The sequence below is a fragment of the Hemitrygon akajei genome, chromosome 5 (genome assembly GCF_048418815.1).
Source record: "Hemitrygon akajei chromosome 5, sHemAka1.3, whole genome shotgun sequence".
Lineage (NCBI taxonomy): Eukaryota > Metazoa > Chordata > Chondrichthyes > Myliobatiformes > Dasyatidae > Hemitrygon > Hemitrygon akajei.
In genome coordinates, this window is record NC_133128.1 from 80,018,674 (window position 1) to 80,039,513 (window position 20,840).

The 20,840-nt window shown below is 40.1% G+C and overlaps 1 protein-coding gene across 3 annotated transcripts in view; it reads left to right on the forward strand.

The window, feature by feature from the left end:
• sh3kbp1 (SH3-domain kinase binding protein 1) overlaps positions 1-20,840 on the forward strand; it is a 225,587-nt gene that overhangs the window by 172,253 nt on the left and 32,494 nt on the right. For all 3 annotated transcript variants that reach the window (XM_073045869.1, XM_073045870.1, XM_073045871.1), the window contains 3 exons: positions 616-714; positions 8,373-8,538; positions 19,480-19,571. In XM_073045869.1, the coding sequence (XP_072901970.1) occupies positions 616-714; positions 8,373-8,538; positions 19,480-19,571 (357 nt within the window). The remainder of the gene's footprint in view (positions 1-615; positions 715-8,372; positions 8,539-19,479; positions 19,572-20,840) is intronic.

Genomic DNA, 20,840 nt, shown 5'->3' on the forward strand with positions numbered 1-20,840 from the left:
TAGCAGAATTTAACAATGTACTTTTTTTATAATTTAGTTGTTTCTGATTACGTCCTCTCATATTTTGTTTAGGTTTATTGTTATGCCATCTAGTGAGTGTTCAGTATTGTTATACATAATCTGGGTTTTGTGAATGAGCCTTGTTGCTTTTGTTGCTTAAATATACTTTGAGTTGTAATCCTTTTTTGTAATTTTGTTTTTTAACTAGCTAGATGTCCCCAGTAAATATGTACATGGAAATTATTTATTATACTATGAGTAGTTGCAAGAGATTTACTACTGAAATTGGTGCATGTGGCTTGTCAGAGCTTTCTGTTACGCACCCGCAATGCTCAGTCAATCAGAAATCTAATGGAAGGACGTTGTAATGCATAATAAATTTCAACAGTCTCATTTCAAGGATGGCATTCTGCTGATGGTAATCTACACACACAGGCTTGCAGGGAAGTGAAGAAAACCTGTTGTTCATTGTGAGCTTTTGTTGGCATAGCATCATTTTTTTCCAAGGCTACTGCACTGCCAAGCACTATTCTATGAATACACTTTAATGTTCCTTGTAAGTTTTTTTTAAACTCTGCATTTTCCTTAATAGAATGTCACAATTTGGTTTGCTAGGACCCAAATATGATGGTTTGATCGTGGACAAAAAGAATGAAGCAAAGAAAGTACCTCCAGAAAGGCCAGACTCCTTACCAACAAGGATAGAGGACAAAGGTATGAAATTTGATACCTGTCCACACCTTGGACTGATTCTTATCTTTCAATGCTAAATGGATGTCTAACAGGTGCACAGAGCTTTGCACAGGTAGTAGCATTGTCCTTTTCTGTTGCAATCTCTTGATTGGTGAAAGAGTCCAAGGGCGCAAGTCCAGGAGAGGTTGAGATATTGGCCTGCCCACTATTTGTGGCTGCAGGATTGGTGTGGATTTGTGTTGCATAGTAACCTGTAGTAATTGAAGTACTATGACAACCAACAGTGTTGTTTTGTGATGACGTGCTGATGACGTACAAGAGGGTATTGAGCCATTAAAACAACACCAGGAAATTTAAAAGTTCTTATGATGCTGTTGCTCTTTCACTAGTAAATTCTATTAATTTTCTGCAGGCTGCTCAGTCACTGTTTTTTGAGTAAAAGAATATTATTGGGATTGAAGGCCAACTCCTTCAGAATACCAACTGCACATTGGCAATCTCTTTTTCATGCTGTAGTATTTCTTAGGAAATCCTGTTGAGTTTGAGTAGGAACAAAGAGCAAAAGCAATGGGACTCAGCTCCATGTGATTTTTGTGTCTGGACATTGTAGCTTTCCCTAATATGCAACAAAGGATCTTGATAGCAATTCTGTAAATGAAAAAAACTTACACAATGAATGTACAGGTTTTAATATTCAGAACATTAGAAGTACTCGTTTAACCCAACCTGAACAGCTATAAAACAGGGTTTCAGATTTCCACATTTGTTGGGAAGAGCAGGATGAGAAGAGAGAAAAAATTGTGTGACCTTAGGCCTTTGTTTAGGACCCCCTCCCTCATTTTGAGTAGCTTTCTGGAAACTCATTGTCAGCTCATTTTATTATTTTAAGCACCTTGGTTAGATCATCCCTTAATCTTCAATTGCGGTCTGCGCAACCTGCCTTTCTAATCTTAGACTTGATCCCTGTTATTTTGGTGAATCTATTCTGTAACCTTTCCAAGGTTAATCTAACCCTATTGAAGTCTGGTACCCATCCCTTTTATTATATGGGGTTAACCAGAGGCTTGCACAGCTGTAGCATAATATTCAGCCCTTGGAATTCCAGCTGTAGATAGATAGATACTTTATTCATCCCCATGGGGAAATTCAACTTTTTTCCAATGTCCCATACACTTGTTGTAGCAAAACTAATTACATACAATACTTAACTCAGTAAAAAATATGATATGCATCTAAATCACTATCTCAAAAAGCATTAATAATAGCTTTTAAAAAGTTCTTAAGTCCTGGCGGTAGAATTGTAAAGCCTAATGGCATTGGGGAGTATTGACCTCTTCATCCTGTCTGTATTAGGATAAAATCCAGCCTTCTTTTTGCTTGTGCATTTGCTTTTAGTGATATCTTACACAAATTCTTTTATTTTTTACTGCATCTTGTGTCATTTATAGCTATCAATGACCTAGTTAGACTAAATAAATATAGTGGAAAAACTAAAGCCTTTGTTTCAGATCCTCTGGGACACATCCTACTAAAGTTCCCACTATTTCTGTATATTGCCATGTGCTGCTCCTAACAGTAATGCCTTTCCTATGTCACAACAAAAACCTATGTATTTCCCTTTTTGCTAACAGTTTCTTGGTGCTTATAGCTAAAAAAAAAAGAATGCATGAGTGATGACTATCTTTGCTCTAGCATTCTATGAACATATGGCCTGGACTTAGTGTTAACATATATGAGGGCAATGAGGTCAGACTTGTCAAGCAGCAATGATTTCAGATAAGGGATAATCTAGCAGCCTTGCTATTCATGGGTATTACTGACTCACACCTTCAGTATCTGGAGCAATATTAACCAGAAACCTAACTGAGGCAAGCAGTTGTGAGATCTAGCCAAAAACAATGAATCTTGCATTGAATGATTTTCTTCTTGTTTCCCAATGTCTTTTCACCTTTAATAACAAAAGTCAGAATTTGATTGGAATATCCTGTACAGTACTTACTTACCTGTGTCAAGAAATTCAACACTATTGGACAAACCAACTTACTTGATTTATGCAGTGTTCCCTCCGCCTTCTGCCAGTACATCAAGCTGCATTATGTGCCATTTTCAAAAAGCCCTACAGGAGCTCACTAAAGCCTCCTTAAAGAACTCATCCAAAATCCATGAGAAGGGTAGTATGTTGGCAATCCATCATCTGTAAAATTTCCCTCCAATTCTTTACTTAGAAATATTTGGCAGTTCATTGTCAGTGAGTCCAAATGCTGACAATTAATACTCAACAGCACCTCACATAAAGGATTACAACAATCTAAGAAGATGGTTCATTGCTACCTTCCCTAGAACAGTTGGGGACTGGCAAATGATGTTGTCCTTTTTCAAAGACATTCACATCTTGTAATTTAATAAAAGGAAAAAGGATAAGGGCAACTTTTCCACCTAATTGTGCTTCTATTTCCACAGCAGTATGCTAGATTTGAGCTGGTTATGGTACCTTTACCTAATGCACCATTAGTAATGTTGAAAGATTATAGTATTGTTAAGCTTAGGGATGCATTAATATTGACCAGATTATTTCCCTGATCGTTATAGATGTTAACCCATTAAGCCACATGACATTTAAGCATTGCTTGAAAAATAGTAACATGGAAAGTTATTGTGGGAAAGCAGGAGAATGTGATTAGTCTAAATGCTTGTGGTACAAACCCAGGCAAGCATTTGAAGGGCCAAAATGTGTGAATAAATGTGGAGTTACAAGAAAAAGAAAGACAAAGTGTTAAATGTTCACTTACAAAGGAACTTGGATGTCCTCCGTCAGTAACTGAGAGCAAAAATCCAGGAGCAGGAAGTAGTTAAGGGAGTAAATAGTATGTTAGCCTTCACTTCAGAATGCTTGAGTAGGAGTGGGTATGTTTTGTTATGGTAGTGTGACCAAAAATGTTATGTGTAGTTTTGGACTGCTTGTCCATGAAAGGATATATTTTAGAGCAGAGGTTTCCAATCTTTTTTATGCCATGGAGCCCTACCATTAACCAAGTGGTCGGCGGATCCCAAATTGGGAACCCCTGCTATACAGAGTGTGCTGTTAATGTTCTCCAGGTTAATTCCTGGTATGATGGAACTGGAGTTTTTGGAAACATTGGGCTGACTAGCTGTATACTCTAGAGAGTTGAGAATAATTAAGGGGATCTCATTAAAATGTAAAAGATTTTGACAAGCCTAGAAAATTGGATATATTAAGAATGTTTTCCCTGGCTGGAAACTTGGGAATAGGTGATTACAGTCTCAGCAAGTAAGACAAAACATTTAGGACAGAGATGAGAACAAGAACCTGTGATATTCTCTACCACAGTTGGCTGTGAAGGCCAAGTCACTGAATGTATTTAAGACACTTGATTTCCTGTCATTAAAAATAAGTTATTGGGAGTAAGCAGGGATATGATGGTGAGCAGAGAGGACCAGTCATGATCTTAATGAGTGGCAGAGTAGACTTGAAGGGCAGAACACATGCAGCTATTCTGCACCACCTCATCTGCAATGTTGTTCTTTCTTTTTAGAAGACATAATGTGAGTTGCATCCTTTCATCATTTTCCTTGCTATGCATTTGTAATTGGTAAATTGCCATTTGGGAAGGTGTATGCTTAATTTTAATGGATAAATAGCCACAGCCAGAGTAAATTCTTCAGTGGAATGAATTCCACTTTCCAATATAAAGCCAGTCACAAAGTTTTAGCCTTGTGCCTGAAGATAGAACAGCTGGGAATTTCAAAAAATACTTCTAGCATGACATATGGTGAATTGCTTTTTTCCTTCAATGGCATCAATAGTGCTTGCTGGTATGAAAGTCGTTATAAGTAAATACTCTTTAAACAGCAGATAGATTATTTAGGAAACTTGATTGAACAAAATATAGCTGCAGAAATTATGCTGAACATACCACATAGAATCATTTTGCACTACAGCACAGAATTAAGCCCTTCAGCCCATCTAGTCCATGCCAAATTGTCACTCTGCCTAGTCCCATCAACCCACACCTGGAACAGAGCCCTCCCATCCTAAATGTAAACTTCTCTTAAATGTAGCAATTGAACCCGCATCCACCACTTCTGTTGGCAGATCATACCACTCTCTGAATGAAAAAAATCCCCCTCAGGTTCCTGTTAAGTATTTCACTTTTTACCCTTAACCTATGAACTCTTTCTTTTCCCATCCAACCTTGCATTGCATTTGCATTTACCTTGTCCATATCTCTATCAAATCTCCTCTTTGTCCTATGATCCAGGAAATAAAGTCCTAACCTCATTCAACCTTTCTCGATAACTCAGGTCAAATCCTGGCAACATACTTGTTAATTTTCTCTGTAATTTTTGAATCTTATTGATATCTTTCCTGCAGGTAGATGACCAGAATTGCACATAATACTCCAAATTTGGCCTCACCAATTTCCTATACAACTTGAATATAACATCCTACCTCCTATACTCAAAACTCTGATTTAGGAAGGTCACTATGCCAAAAGCTCTCTTTATAACCCTATCTACCTGTGACACCACTTCCAAGGAATTATGGATCGGTATTCCCAAATCCTTTTGCCCTACCACATTTCTCAGTGCCCTACCATTCACTGTATATGTCCTACTGCTGCTTTGTTCTCCCAAAGTACAACACCTCACATTTGTCTGCATTAAATTCAATTTGCCATTTCTGCACCCATTTTTCCATGTGGTCCAGATCCTGCTGCAAGCTTTGATAGCTTTCCTCACTGTACTACGATCCCAGTTTTGATATCAGCCACAAATTTGCTGACCAAGTTTACCACATTATCATCAAGGCCTCCAGTCAAAGAGGCAACAACTACTGCCACTCTCTGGCTTCTCCTGCTAAGCCAATATTGAATTCAGTGAATCGAATTTACTACTTCTCTATAATTATCTTGAAACTAATGGAATTATGATCACTAGATCTAAAATGTTCACCTACACACACATCAGTCACCTGCCTTGTCTCATTTTCTAATAGGAGATCCAGTATTACCCTCTCTCTAGTTGGGACCTTTGCATATTGATTAAGGACACTTTCCTGAACACATTTGACAAACTATCCCACCCAATCCTTTTACAGTGTCAGTTAATATCTGGAAAGTTAAAAGCATCTACAATCATAACGATATTTTTCTTGCAAGTTTCTGCTATCTCTACAGATTTGTTCCTCTAAATTCTGCTGGCTATTGGGTGGTCTATAATATAATCCCATTAAGATTGTCATCCCTTTGTTATTCCTCATTTCCACTCATATAACTTCAGTAAATGACCCCTACATTCTGTCCTGTCAGAGCACTGCTGTAACATTTTCCCTAGCTAGTAATGCCATGCATCTCGCTTTAATTCCCTCCTATCTATCATGTTTAAAAGCAACAGAATCCCAGAACATTGAACTGCCACCTGCAACCAAGTCTCACTAATGGCTGCAATTGGCTACAATATCATTAATTCTGCATGATGATTCCTGCTGTCAATTCTTCTGCTTTACCTGTAATACCCCTTGCATCGAAATAGATACAACTCAGACCGTTAGTCACACCATGCTCAACCTTTTGGTTCATGTCTTTATATGTAAACTTCACATTTACTTTCTTCATGACTGCTGCATTAGCTGCCCTGGGGTTCCCATCCCTCTACAATTCTAGTTTAAGCCCCTGGAACACTAGCAAAGCTTCCAGAAAGGATATTGGTTCCCCTCCAGTTCAGGTGCAAACAGTCTTATTTGTACAGGACCCACCTTTCCCTAGAGTCCAGCGATTAAAATAAATAAATATGTCTGAAGCTCGACCTCCTGCACCATTTCCTTAGTCACATGTTAAGCTGTATTATCTTCCTGTTTCTAGCCCCACTTGCACGTGGTGTGGATAACATTCCTGTGTTCAGCACTTTGAGATTCTATCCTTTAACTTTGCGTCTAACTCCCTGAATTGATTCTGCAGGTACTGACATGGACCATGAACTTTGGCTGCTCAGCCTGCCCTTTAAGAATGCTATGGACTCGATCCGATATGTCCCTGACACAAACACTAGGGACACAACTTACCATCTGGGAATCTTGTTCTTGTCCACAGAACCTTCTGTAAAACCCCTAATCAATGAGTCTCTTACCACTACTACTTGCGTCTTATTCCCCCTTCCCTTCTGAGTCACAGAACCAGACTCTGTGCCAGAGACCAACTGTTGTGGCTTTCCGCTGCTAGATCTCACCTTCCCCCCCCCCCCCCCCCCCCCCCCACACAACAGTATCCAAAACAGTGTACTTGTTACTAAGAAGAATGGCCACAGGGGTACTTTGCAAAGGCTGCCTAGGCCCTTTCCTCTCCTGACAGTCACGCAGTTACCTCCTGAATGATCTGTAGTTCATCCAGCTCCAGCTCTAGTTCTCTAACACGGTCTGTAAGAAGATGCAAATAAATGCACTTCCTGCAGGTGTAGTTGTCAGGAAAACTGGAGGTCATCCTGTCTTTCCACATCCTGCAAGTAGAGTGCTCCTCTGTCCTGTCTGTCATTCCCACTGCTCTAACTGTGCAACAACAAAGAAAGAATGAAAAATAAAAACTTACCACAAGCTTAGCTTAGCCTCTCCTGCTTCTCAGCATAGCCTCTTGAGTCAAAGCTTTAAGCTCCTCTCTGTATTCCTGGCCCACACCAACAATGGCTACTTCCACAATGACTGCCCCCTTTAAAGCTAACTTCTGTTTATTGGCTCTTGCCAAGTGCCTAATAACCCAAACGATCTCGAGCTCCACCAAAAGTCCCAACAGGCTTTGCTTGCTTTTTAAATCTTGCGCTTACTCATCACAAGCAGTGGTCTCAAGTTCTATTGTATTGATTAAAAGAAACACACATTTTGTCAAGATACATTTATGAATTATGAAAGCATGGCAACGCCTCCACTTCCTTAGGAGTTTGCAAAAATTCAGCATAGCATCTAAAACTTTGACAATCTTCTATAGATGTGAAGGAGAGTATATTGACTGGCTTCATCCCAGCCTGGTATGGAAGCAACAATGCTATTGAACAGAAAATCCTATAAAAAGTAGTGGATACGGCCCAGTCCATCAGGGGTAAAGCCCTCCCCACCACTGAGCACATCTACACAGAGTGTTATCACAGGAAAGCAGCATCCATCATTGGGGATCCTCACACGCAGGTCATTCTCTCTTCTCGCTGTTGCCATCAGGAAGAAGGTACAGGAGTCTCAGAACCCACACCACCAAGTTCAGGAACAGTTTTTACCTCCAACCATCAGACTTCCGAACCAGAGGGGATAACTTCACTTAACTTCACTTGCCCTATCCCTGAACTGTTCCCATCACATATGGACTCACTTTCAAGAACTCTTCATCTCATGTTCTCAATATTTATTGATTATTTATTTATTATTATTTTGGGATTTTTTAGTATCTGCACAATGTTGTCCTTTGCACACTGGTTGTCCTGTTGGTGTGGTCTTCATTGATTCTAATATGGTTATTGGATTTATTGAGTATGCCTGCAAGAAAATGAATCTCAGGGTTGTACATGATGACATATCATATACGTACTTTGATAACACGTTTACCTTGAACTTTGAATGTTTTATAAAGGATGAATTTCTTCAGTACTCTTGTACCTTAATACTTGATTACACATTTTAGAAGAAAAGCCAGAGAGAGATCAAAAAGGCATAGAACTGTGCAAGCCCGCAGTACCTGCAATACCACCGAAGAAACCTTTGCCTCCTAAGACTAATTCTTTAAACAGACCAAATGCATTGCCTCCTAAAAGGCCAGAAAGACCAGCAGCACCTGCAGCTCATACCAGGTATGTTTTGACATCTCTGAACAATTTTCACTTGATACTCAATATTTGTTTGTTGTAACACTGAAAGTTAGCTTTTTGTTACTGATTAATTTTGTAAGATATAAGAGCAGAAGTACACCATTTGGTCCCTTCATCGGAATACAAAATTTTAAATAGTTTATATGACAAATATGAAAAATATTTGCTTTCAATTTCTGAAGTCTCTATCTCAAAGATCTGTTATCTTGTATATTTGCATTGCAACAAAACATTTACCGTGTTTTTCACGTGTATGACAATTTCCTCATTATAAATGCTAATGGCACAAAATTGTTGCAAATTGTCTGTGTTAACGGTAGCACCTCACCCATTGATATCACTTTTTTATTTTTTTGTCTAAGTTAGACTCGTGTTCAAGTATATATTTAAGTATGCATAATAGTTTTTTTGTCCTGCACTAATTATCACTCACTTCTCTGACTTCTCATCTTTTTTCCCAGTCCTGAAGAAGGGTCTTGGCCCAAAACATTGACTATTTACTCTTTTCCATAGATGCTGTCTGGCCTGCTGAATTCCTTCAGCATTTTGTGTGTGTTGCTTGGATTTCCAGCATCAGCAGATTTTCTCTTGTTTGTGATAACCCACCTTTGCATGCTTTATCACCAGAATTAGGTTTCAACTGCATGTGCAACAGCACAGAAATCAAGAAGTAATCTTGTAAGCATTTGACTGTTCAATCTACAGTAGTTAATTTATGTTTGAATTTAAAAATCCCGTATCTATTATTATTATTAGAGTAATACCATGTAAATAGGACCCTTTGCCCTATCTAGTTAATGCCTCATCTTCAAAGGCCAATCCAGTTAGACCCACACTGCTGCACTTTCTCCATAATTTTTCTTTGCCTGCTCCAAGCATTTGCCTTTAAGAATCAAAGAAAGTATATGTGAGAAACTGTGTATAACAAGTTGTTCAAATTTAGAATATACTACTGGAAAGTAGTGGATGCACATTGTCTAGCAGCTTTCAAAAGATAACTGAATAATCCTCAATTAAAGGAAATGCGCATTCACTGGTTTCTCTTTATCTGTTCTACAAGTCACTTTCTTAAACTAAAGAAAATTAATTCAGTATTATTTCAATAATTCTTATTAAAATATTCTGTTATTAGATCTTTTATTATAGATTTAATCTTTTCCCTACTACTGATGTTAAGCTAATACATCAGTAATTCCATTTCCTATTCCTTAAATAATCATGTTACTACCCTTTAATCCACAGCATAATAAAAGCATCAATTTCAAACTATAGGATGTAGATTCTTGGGATTTATTGGCTTATAGTCTCAAACCTTTCTAGAACTATACTTTTTATTACTATCAATTACCTACAGTTTATCATGCCAGTTAGGCCCTCAGTTCTTTGGCAGATTATTTGCACCTTTGCATAAAACACAGTATAGGTCTTTCTGCCACTTCCATATCCTGCAGTATAAGTTGACCCTTTTTTTTTTTATCTGCAACGGACCCAATTTCCTCTTGCTTGACTTTTCCTTTTTACAACTGAAGAAATTTAGATTGATATATTTCAGAGTTTAGAAGAATGAGGAATGATCTCACTGAAACATGTAAAGTCCTTAAGGGAAGCATAGGAATTTCTTTGTGCAGAGAGTGGTGAATCTCTGGAGTCTCTTGGAGGCTTATGGAGGATAGATCATTAGGGGTATTTACAGAGGAAATAAATTGTCCTAAAAACTTGGGGACATAAGAGGAAATGAGGAATGATCGTGTTGGATGGCAGAGCCAGCTCGAGTAAACGTTTCTTATCTTCTTGCTTTTTCAAAATTGTTAAGTCTATTTTTTGTTTGTATTCTGTCCACTCAAACAGTGCCTTGAGAAAGTATTCAGCCCCTAACCCTTTGTTCACATAAATGAGTATTAGAACCAGGAATTTTGATCAATGCTCCCTTTTTCAGAGTAGTATCCAAGAAGCAAGGAAAATTGTAAAGCATGAAAAACTAAAAATTCAAAAACTGAAGTGTCAGCAGTTCAAAAGTATTCATTCTCCTTTGCTCAGTTCTTAGTAGCACCACCTCTCACAGCTATTACAGCCAGTAGTCTTTTTTGATAAGTCTCTATTAACTTTGCACAACGTGATGGAGTGGGAGACATGCCATTCTTCCTTGCAAAATTGCTCAAATTTGCCAAGTTAGTTGGGGAGTAGCAGTGGACAGCAGTCTTGAGGTCCTGCCAGAAATGTTCATTTGGGTTAAGGTCAGGGCTCTGACCGAGCCACACAAGGACATCAATTTTCTTTATTTGAAATGCTCCATGATAGCTCTGGCAGTGTGCTTTGAGTCATTGTCCTGCTGAAAGATGAACTTCCTCCCCAGTTTAATCTTCCTAGCAGAGGCTAGCAAGATTTATCCAGGTCTCTACATTTAGCAGCATTCATCTTCCCATCAATCCTGATTAGATTTCCAGTCCCTGATGCTGAAAAGCATCCCCATAGCATGATGCTACCTCCACAATATACTACAGTAGGGATAGTGTTACTGGCTGATGTGCAGTATATGATTTGTGCCATATGAACCAGTCAGTGTTGAGGCAAAAAACTTACACTTTAATCTCATCTGACTACAAGACCTTCTTCCACTTATTAGTATCTTCTAAGTGACACCTTGCAAAATTTTTATGGGCATTGATATGCTTTTTATTCAGCCAGGGCTTCTTCCTTGCCACTCTTCCATAAATACCCTTTTTGTGGAAGGCCTTAGATATTGTGGAGCCACAAACTTCATCTCCATTTACAGCCACTGACTTCTGCAGCTCACTCAGAGTGACTGTTGGCGTCTTAGTTATCTTTCTTATAAGTGCCATTCTCAGGCGACAAGTGTAGAGGAGGCAGTCTGACCTAGGCAGTGTATGTTCATTGCCTTTGAGGTGATCTTGTACCCTTGTGCTTCTCTATTATCATTTCCCTGTCTTGTCTTGAATGCTCTTTTGTCTTCATTTTGGATTGTTCTTTTGAAAATCGACCATTCTGTTGGACCTTAGAAACAGAGGTAGTATTCGCAGTATTCTAATGAATTCATTGAAAACAGGTGATCCTTCAATTTTCTACATCAACAACTGCTTTAATTCTGGGATGTTTGAGGGTTTCCTTGCATGATCTGCTTGCTTCAGGTCCTTCCACAACATTTCTATATGATTAAAGTCAGGACTTTGACTCAGCCATTCCAAAACATAAATTTTCTTTTTAAACTATTCTGTTGTTTATTTACTGTTGTCTTTCAATCATCCAATTTCTATTAAACTTCAGGTGACGGACTGCTACCTTGACATTCTCCTGTAAAATATCTTGATACAATTTTGAATTAATTGTTCCCTCAACAATTGCAAGCTGACCAGGCCCTGAGGCAGCAAAGCAGTCCCAAACCATGAGCTTCTTTCACCATGCTTCACAGTTGGACAGCATCACGGTTTGGGGAGGTTTTGGTGTTAGTGTGCGGTGTCCTTTTCCCTCCAAACATAGCAGTATGCATTTCTGCCAGAAAGTTAAACTTTTGTCTCATCTGTCCATAGAGCATTCAGGTGGTCTTTTGCAAACTTGAGACCTACAGCAATGTTTTTTTCTGAAGGAGAGCAGTGGCTTCCTCCTTGGTGTCTTTCTATGAACACCATCCTTGTTCAGTGTTTTTCTTATAGTGGGCACATGAGCAGAGACTTTAGCAAGTTCTAGAGATTTCTGCGGGCCTTTTGCTGTTACCATAGAGCCATAGAACCATAGAACATTACGGCACAGTACAGGCCCTTCAGCCCTCCATGTTGTGCCAACCCATATAATCCTTTAAAAAAGTACTAAACCCACACTACCCCATAACCCTCCATTTTTCTTTCATCCATGTGCCTGTCCACGAGACTCTTAAATACCCCTAATGTTTTAGCCTCCACCATCATCCCTGGCAAGTCATTCTAGGCACTCACAACCCTGTGTGTAAAAAAAAAACCAAAAAAAAAACAAACAAACAAACAAACAAACAACTAACTTACCCCTGATGTCTCCCCTAAACTTCCCTCCCTTAACTTTGTGCCTATGCCCTCTGGTATTTGCTATTGGTGCCCTGGGAAACAGGGCCACCCTATCTATGCCTCTCATAATCTTGTAGACCTCTTTCAAGTCCCCTCTCATTCTTCTACGCTCCAAAGAGAAAAGTCCCAGCTCTGCTAACCTTGCTTCCTATGACTTGTTCTCCAATCCAGGCAACATCCTGGTAAATCTCCTCTGCACCCTCTCCATAGCTTCCACATCCTTCCTATAATGAGGTGACCAGAATTGAACACAGCACTCTAAGTGTGGTCTTTACCGGAGATTTGTAGAGTTGCAACATGACCTCTGTACTCTTGAACTCAATCCCCCTGTTAATGAAGCCTAGCAACCCATAGGCCTTCTTAACTACCCTATCAACCTGTGCAGCGACCTTGAGGGGTGTATGGATTTGAATCCGATGGTCCCTCTGTTCATCCACACTCTTAAGTAACTGACCATTAATCCTGTACTCAGTCTTCTGGTTTGTCCTTCCAAAATGCATCACCTCACACTTCTCCGGACTGAACTCCCATCTGCCATTTTTCTGCCCAACTCTGCAGCCTATCTATATCCTCTTGTAACCTTCGACCACCTACAGCTCCATCCACAACTCCTCCAATCTTTGTGTCATCTGCAAACTTACTTACCCATCCTTCTGCCTCTACATCCAGGTCATTTATAAAAATTACAAATAGCAGGGGTCCCAGGCCAGATCCCTGCAGCACTCTACTAGTCACCAACCTCCAGGCAGAATACTTTCCTTTCACAACTACCCTCTGCTTTTTTCCTTTAAGCCAATTTTTTAGCCAAACAGCCAAGGTTCCACTTATCCCATGCCTCATGACTTTCTGGATGAGTCTCTCATGAGGGACCTTGTCGAATGCTTTGCTAAAGTCCATGTAGACCACAACCACTGCCCTACCCTCATCAATTTCTTTTGTTATCTCTTTAAAAAAACTCAATCAGGCTCATTAGGCACGATCTTCCCTTCACAAAGCCATGTTGACTATCCATGAGTAGACTGTACTTCTCCAAATGCTCGTAGATCCTATCCTTAAGAATCCTTTCCAGTAGTTTGCAGACCACCGACGTAAGACTCACTGGTAAGAAACCCAGGTTTCTCCCTATTACCTTTTTTAAGCAAGGGAACTACATTTGCCATTCTCCAGTCCTCCGGCATTTCCCCTGTAGCCTAAGAGGATTCAAAGATCATAGTTAATGCTCCTGCGATCTCTTCTCTCAATTCCCACAGCAACCTGGGGCGTATCATATCCGGCCCTGGGGATTTATCAATCTTAATGGTTTTTAGAAGATCCAGCACTTCTTCCTTAATCTCCACATTGTCCAGCACACAGGCCCGCTCTACTTCGACCTCGTCCTGATCAAGATCCTTTTCACTTGTGAATACTGAAGCAAAGTATTCACTTAGGACCTCCCCAACCTCCTCTGCCTCCAGGTGCATGTTGCCCTCTTTATCCTTTAGCGGTCCCACCTTCGTTCCTGTCATCCCCCTATTCTTCACATACGCATAGAACGCCTCGGGGTTCTCCCTAATTCTACATGCCAAGGCCTTCTCATGCCCCCTTCGAGCTCTCCTAAGTCCTTTTTTTAGCTCCTTCCTGGCTACCCTATATTTCTCTTAAGCCCCTCCTACTTACTGCTTCTTATATCTAACATATGCTTCCTTTTTCCTTTTGACGAGTTGCCTCACATGTTTCGTCAGCCACGGTTCCCTTTTCCTACCATTTTTTCCTTACCTCAGTGGGACAAACCTATCCTGAACCCAGCTCAAGTGGTCCCTAAACTTCTCCCACATTACTTCTGTGCTTTCCCCTTTGAATATCTGTTTCCAGTTTACTCTCGCTAGTTCCTGCCTCATCCCTTCAAAGTTAGCCCGTCCCCAGTTAAGCACTTTACCATTTCATCTGATTTTATCCCTTTCCATAGCAATGCTGAAGCTAAGGGAATTGTGGTCACTCTCACCAAAATGCTCCCCCACCAAGAGGTCTGTCACCTGACCAGGTTCATTACCCAGAACTAGATCCAGTATAGTCTCTCCTCTCGTCGGCCAGTCCACATACTGTGTCAGGAATCCTTCTTGAACACACCTGACAAATTCAGCCCCATCTATCCCCCTTGCACTCAGGAGGTGCCAGTCAATATGAGGGAAGTTGAAATCTTAACTACTACCCTGTATTTCCTGCACCATTCTAAAATCTGCCTGTTTATCTGCTCCTCGATGTCCCGAGGGCTATTTGGGGGCCTATAGACTACTCCCAGCACAGTGATTGATCCCTTCCTATTTCTGACTTCCACCCCAGCCGACTCAGTGGACACTCCCTCTGCAGCATCCTCCCTTTCTATAGCCGTGATACTATCTCTGACCAGCAATGCCACTCCCCCCCCATTTCTACCCCTCATCCTATTCCTTTTAAAACACCTGAACCCCAGGACCTGCATCATCCAATCCTGCCCTTTGTCCAACCAAGTTTCAGTAACGGCCACAACATTGTATTTCCACATACTAATCCATGCTCTAAGTTCATCCTCCTTGTTCCTAATACTCCTAGCATTGAAATAGAAACATTTCAACCTCTCTAACTGGCTACAATTATGTTCTGTCCCCTGCCTGTCCTTCCTCATCAACTCAGAACTCTTAGCATCATGCCCTTGTCCTTCTACCTTAATTCCTGCACTCACATTCTGATTCCCACCCCTCCTTGCCAAACTAGTTTAAAGCCCCCCCAACAACTCTGTCAAACCTGCCCGCCAGGATATTGGTCCCCCTGGGATTCAAGTGAAACCTGTCCTTTTTGTACAGGTCACACCCGCCCCAAAAGAGGTTCCAATGATCCAGAAATCTGAATCTCTGCCCCTTGCTCCAATCCCTCAGCCATGCATTTATCCTCCACCTCATTCTATTCCTATTCTCACTGTTGCGTGGCACAGGCAGTAATCCCGAGATTACTACCTTTGAGGTCCTGCTCTTCAACTTCCTTCCTAACTCCCTGTAGTCTTCTTTCAGGACCTCTTCCCTTTTCCTACCTATGTCATTGGTGCCAATATGTACCATGACCTCTGGCTGTTCTCCCTCCCACCACAGAATATCTTGGACGCGATCAGAAGCATCCTGGACCCTGGCACCTGGGAGGCAAACTACCATCCGAGTTTCTTTCCTACATCCACAGAATCGCCCGTCTGAACCCCTGACTATAGAGTCCCCTATCACTACTGCCTTCCTCTTCCTTTCCCTACCCTTCTGAGCCACAGGGCCGGACTCTGTACCAGAGGCACGGCCACTGTCGCTTCCCCCAGGTAGGCTGTCCCCCCCAACAGTACTCAAACAGGAGTACTTATTGTCAAGGGGTACAGCCACAGGGTTACTCTCTAGTACCTGACTCTTCCCCTTCCCTCTCCTGACTGTGACCCATTTCTCTGTCCCACATGGCTCCAGAGTGACCACCTGTCTGTAACTCCTCTCTATCACCTCCTCACTCTCCCTGACCAGATGAAGGTCATCGAGCTGCAGCTCCAGTTCCCTAACACGGTCCCTTAGGAGTTGCATCTCGATGCACCGGGTGCAGATGTGGCCATCCGGGACACGGTTACATTTGGGTTGTTTTTCACCTCCTTCAGCATTGCATGTTGTGCTCTTGGTGTGATCTTTGCAGGATGTCCACTGCTAGGAAGAGCAGCAACAGTACTGAATTTCCTCCATTTGTAGACAATTACTCTTACTGAGGACTGATGAACACCCAGGACTATATATTGGTAAATGGGATTCATTGTATATGGTCAGCCTGGATACAGTGGACTTAAAGGGGTGGTTACCTGCTGTTTAATACCCAGACAAAGTTTGTCATTTTAATTATTTTGTTGCCCTTTTTCCTTATTCTCCATAATTCATTGTCCCCCTTTTGTCTGCAAGGATACTGCATTTCCTCTTTATGCATAATTTTGATCCATGTTGTTGTAAGTTTTGTATTCATTTTGAAATAGTAACTTTAACCCTCTGACCCCATTTGTTATTTGATTTTGTTTTTGTTGCTATTACATTTCAAACCTACATTTTCTACATTTTTTTCCCTTCCTGAATTCCCCTGAGATTGCCATTCCAGATTAAGCTCTCTCCAATATCCCCAAGAAACACCCCTGTGAGGGTATTGGTCCCAGTCCTACTGATACCTAGCCACTCTGATGTGTAGTGTTCCCACCTGCTTCAAAAATCAAACCCTCCCTCAAGAATTCCCAACCTGGGATCCATGGACCCCTTGCTTAATGGTTTTGGTTCATGGCATAAAAAAGGTTGGGAATCCCTGCCCCATCCTTCCATCCAATGTGCACCCTTCTGTTTTGGTAACATCTGGAGTAATCCTAAGAATCCTGTCATTTCAGGTCTGTCTTTCATCTTTTTCTAATTCCCTACAAATCAGCTTTCAATGACTCCTCAGATTCTGATGGCTTACCCGTCCCCTTTCAGGATGCTCTGAAACCATTCAGTGACATCCTTGACTCTGGTGCATACCAACCTGGAGTCCCAACTCCATCAGAAATGGCAGACGTCCCCACGAGTTGTTGAATCTCCTGTCATTCACCCACCTCTACCTCATGCATGATCCTCTGAACTACTTCTGATACCCTGTTCCTAGGTCTGTCTGCATTCTCTTGTGGAACCATCACTCTTACCAGTCTCTAAATGGGAAAATGTTTGTGAATGGGATGGATCAGAGCTTATATTCACTCTCTGCACACATGTTCACAAGCTGCAGAGTGATCACTTTTCTAAATGCTCTACCCATAAAGTTCTTAGGCTTTCAGATGCACCACAGTGAATTTGGCCACTGCTCCTGCTCCAAAACCTGGAGCTCCAACTGCCGTAACTGAAGGTGTTTCCTGCACATGTAAACAGTGTCTGTGACTTTGCCCAGGCACAAGATGCACCTTCACTCAGCTGAGATACCCTTGCCTCATATTTACTAATAATTTTTAAATTAATTTGTCTTTGCCTTTTTCCATTGTTATCCTGAATTTAATGAAATGAGGGTCTAGAGCAGCAAGGGCATGGGACTGCTACCACTTTATCTTGACTTGGAACTATGCCACCGTTCTGACAGTTCCAGTCAATGTCCTGCAGCTCCCATCTAACACCACTCAGGGACTAACTTTACAAAAGGATTGTAGAAGATGACTCTTGAGGGTTAGTTGGGATGGTCATTAACTAGTGACATTGTCAGCAATGCCCTCATTGCATGGATAATCACTCTAAAAATGAATAACTCCAGCCCTCTGAATTATATTGTGTGTGCACCCAAGCAACTGAAATTCGGTGCATTTATCTCCAGCTTCTTTGTGATTATCTTGGTGTACTCAGTCTGTGCACATCATTTCTGTTATTTAAATTTCTTTTTCAGGAATGTGTGACATTTTACACTGAATGATAAATTTCTCCCCTCCACCCACCCAGAAAAAAACAGCCTCTTCCAGTCCAGATATTCAAAAGTGAAGCAGTTCTCATAGCAGTAACCTAAGCCTCATTTGCCAAGCTACTAGACAAGGGATGGAAATTCTAATAATGAGAATAAGGAATATATTCTTAGCTAAGGCAGCATGTCTGTAATGTATAGATTATAGGGTGGCTTTTGCCTTGGACCCATGTGTTCTATTATCTGCACTAAGTAGAAACTTAGTGCTTCTGCAGTTGACTCGACATGTCTGCATTGGCATGCTTAAAATTCTGTGAAAAATCCAATTGAATATTCTCTCTTGCTGACTCTTGCAATCAATTCTAAAAGGTGATATCCTGGGTTTTCAGTAATCTGGTTTTTTAAAATACTAGGCTTTTATCATTGAGATTAGCTATATGGCATGTATATATCCATTTGTTCCCCACTGTTAATCAGTAAACTGTACTGATTAATTGGCTGAGCCCGTGTAGAGAAACATGGATGGTTAGGAGTGCTGTAAGGTCACACTCTGAGTCTTGAGAACATCATAATGATATAGATAACATGGATTGATTTGGTCAGGCTAAAAGGGTACTTGAGTTTGGTAGTAATCTTTTGAGTAGTAATCTAGTGGTGCTTTGTACTGCAGGTTCACCTTGCACTTGGAAGCATAATTTGTTCACAGTTGGATTTCTCATAAGCAGTGATTAAAAGATCCTGTCCTTGGGCATGTGATCTTAATTCTCTCAAGCATACTAGTTTGTACATTTTTTTTAGAAAGACATCAAGATGAAAAGCAGTGTGATTTTTTTTGTGTTCATTGTACATGCTTTACTCCATTGCTGTTGGTAAGAGTTTAATATGCAGATACTAAACTAAGTTTAGCTGCATTAAGTTCACACATGTGGCTAAAATGGTGAGGATCCGTTCACTTCTGGGATGAGTCATTGATAGCTTTTGGGACAAAGGAGTTTAATAAAGTGATGACACCAAAATATTTTTGCTAAGAACTGTTGCATGTATTACTTCCCTGTGTTTTCTTTTTTTAATATAACTAAGTATTGACCAGTGACTTACAGAAAAAAATGCTTAGCTTATGACCATCAGTCAATGAAGTGCTGAGCTGAAATGAAAGTCCAGACTCATTCAATGCTTATAACCCTGGTAAATATAGTCATTAATGGAGATCTATGTGGTTTTGTTTGTGCATTTTCCCATGAATTTATTGGACCTGCACTGTTAGTTGTAACCAACCAATATGACTACCGCAAATATGTCATTACTGGAAGTAATTTAGAAAGACTAAGTTGCTTAGATTTGAGCAAATATGTTTTCACATTTCAGTATTCTACAAATGTGACACTATATGTATCTTGTATACCTAATTACTTAATTCAAATTATGTGAATGATACTGTTTACTTGGGCAGGTCCGACAGTGATCCAAAGACAGAATTAGGAGCTTCGGGGCTGTTTCACAGTACATCAGAGAAAGAGACCTTGGAAAAGACCAATGACATTGGTAAGAAGTCACTGTCCTGCTCAGCTGCTGTTTCCAATGATCTATAAATAGCTGCATTATGATGAAAGAGCGCACTGCATTATAACGCACATCAACATATTGAACTGCCATAGTGAACCGATACACAGTACGTATTTTGATGAGACCTTTTCTCCAAATGGGATTTATTACAAAGAGTAGTGAAAATTCAAGCTAGTTTACCTTGTTTCAAAGGAGCTTTACATCTATAAAGTAAGCAGTAGATAAATTCTGCATTTTAAAAATGGCCTGGGATGACCAGTCTTCACTGAAAAGCAAGTACCTCAAGCTTGTATAGGACTTTACTGAGTTTATCCTTTGAGTTTATCATGATAAGATTTACTAATTTTTGGAGTATTTCATGTACCTGGAATTTAAATTCATTTAAGTAAAATTATCAGCAGCATTGCAGTGACATATCAGATACTGTGGGAGAAGCTGCAGGACCTTGGAATGTTCAGTATATTTTGCATACATTGGCGAGTTCAAGGAGCTTCTAATGTAATGCAGTTGTACCTATGGTCAATTTTTTCACCAGCTTTGAGAGATTCTTTTAAACTTTTTGAACTGAAGTTAGTGCATGTTTAGACAGACTGTATAAATATTTTAATGTTAAAGCTTTGTTACTTTAATTTTTTTTCAATGTGTTTCCTTCTGTATAATTCTGCATTGCTTATACTGTATTTTATGCAGTCATTTGATGCAATTTAAATAAATTCATTGAAATTTACCTGGCACTCATTGCTGTACAACTTAAAGCAATGTTTATAAGAGTCCTGACGAAGGGTCTTGGCCCGAAACGTCGACAGCGCTTCTCCCTATAGATGCTGCCTGGTCTGCTGTGTTCTACCAGCATTTTATGTGTTGTTGTTTATAAGAGTCAGTCCTTTTGATAAACCTTTGTTTATTAAAAACCAGATTTCATTGCTTTATTAAAATTATGTTGATGTTTTGCTTAAACAAGCAGTGAGAGGATGTAATATAACAGCAAATAATGTGAACTTAACTGATAATAATGTGGTAATGGGTTTGAAAGTTATAATGTAAAGACATTAGTGTGCTAGTTGCAGAGAAAATAAATGCGATTCTTTTCCTGCAAAGTAATAGGAAATCCTAAAATCTGTAAATGTACAACTTTTGGAGCTTTCAGACTCTTGTCTTGTAACTGCTATAGCATTTTATTGCAATAGATGGAAAATGTTATATTTTCAGTCCATCCTAAAGCAGCCTGTTATGCATGCATTCCTTGCT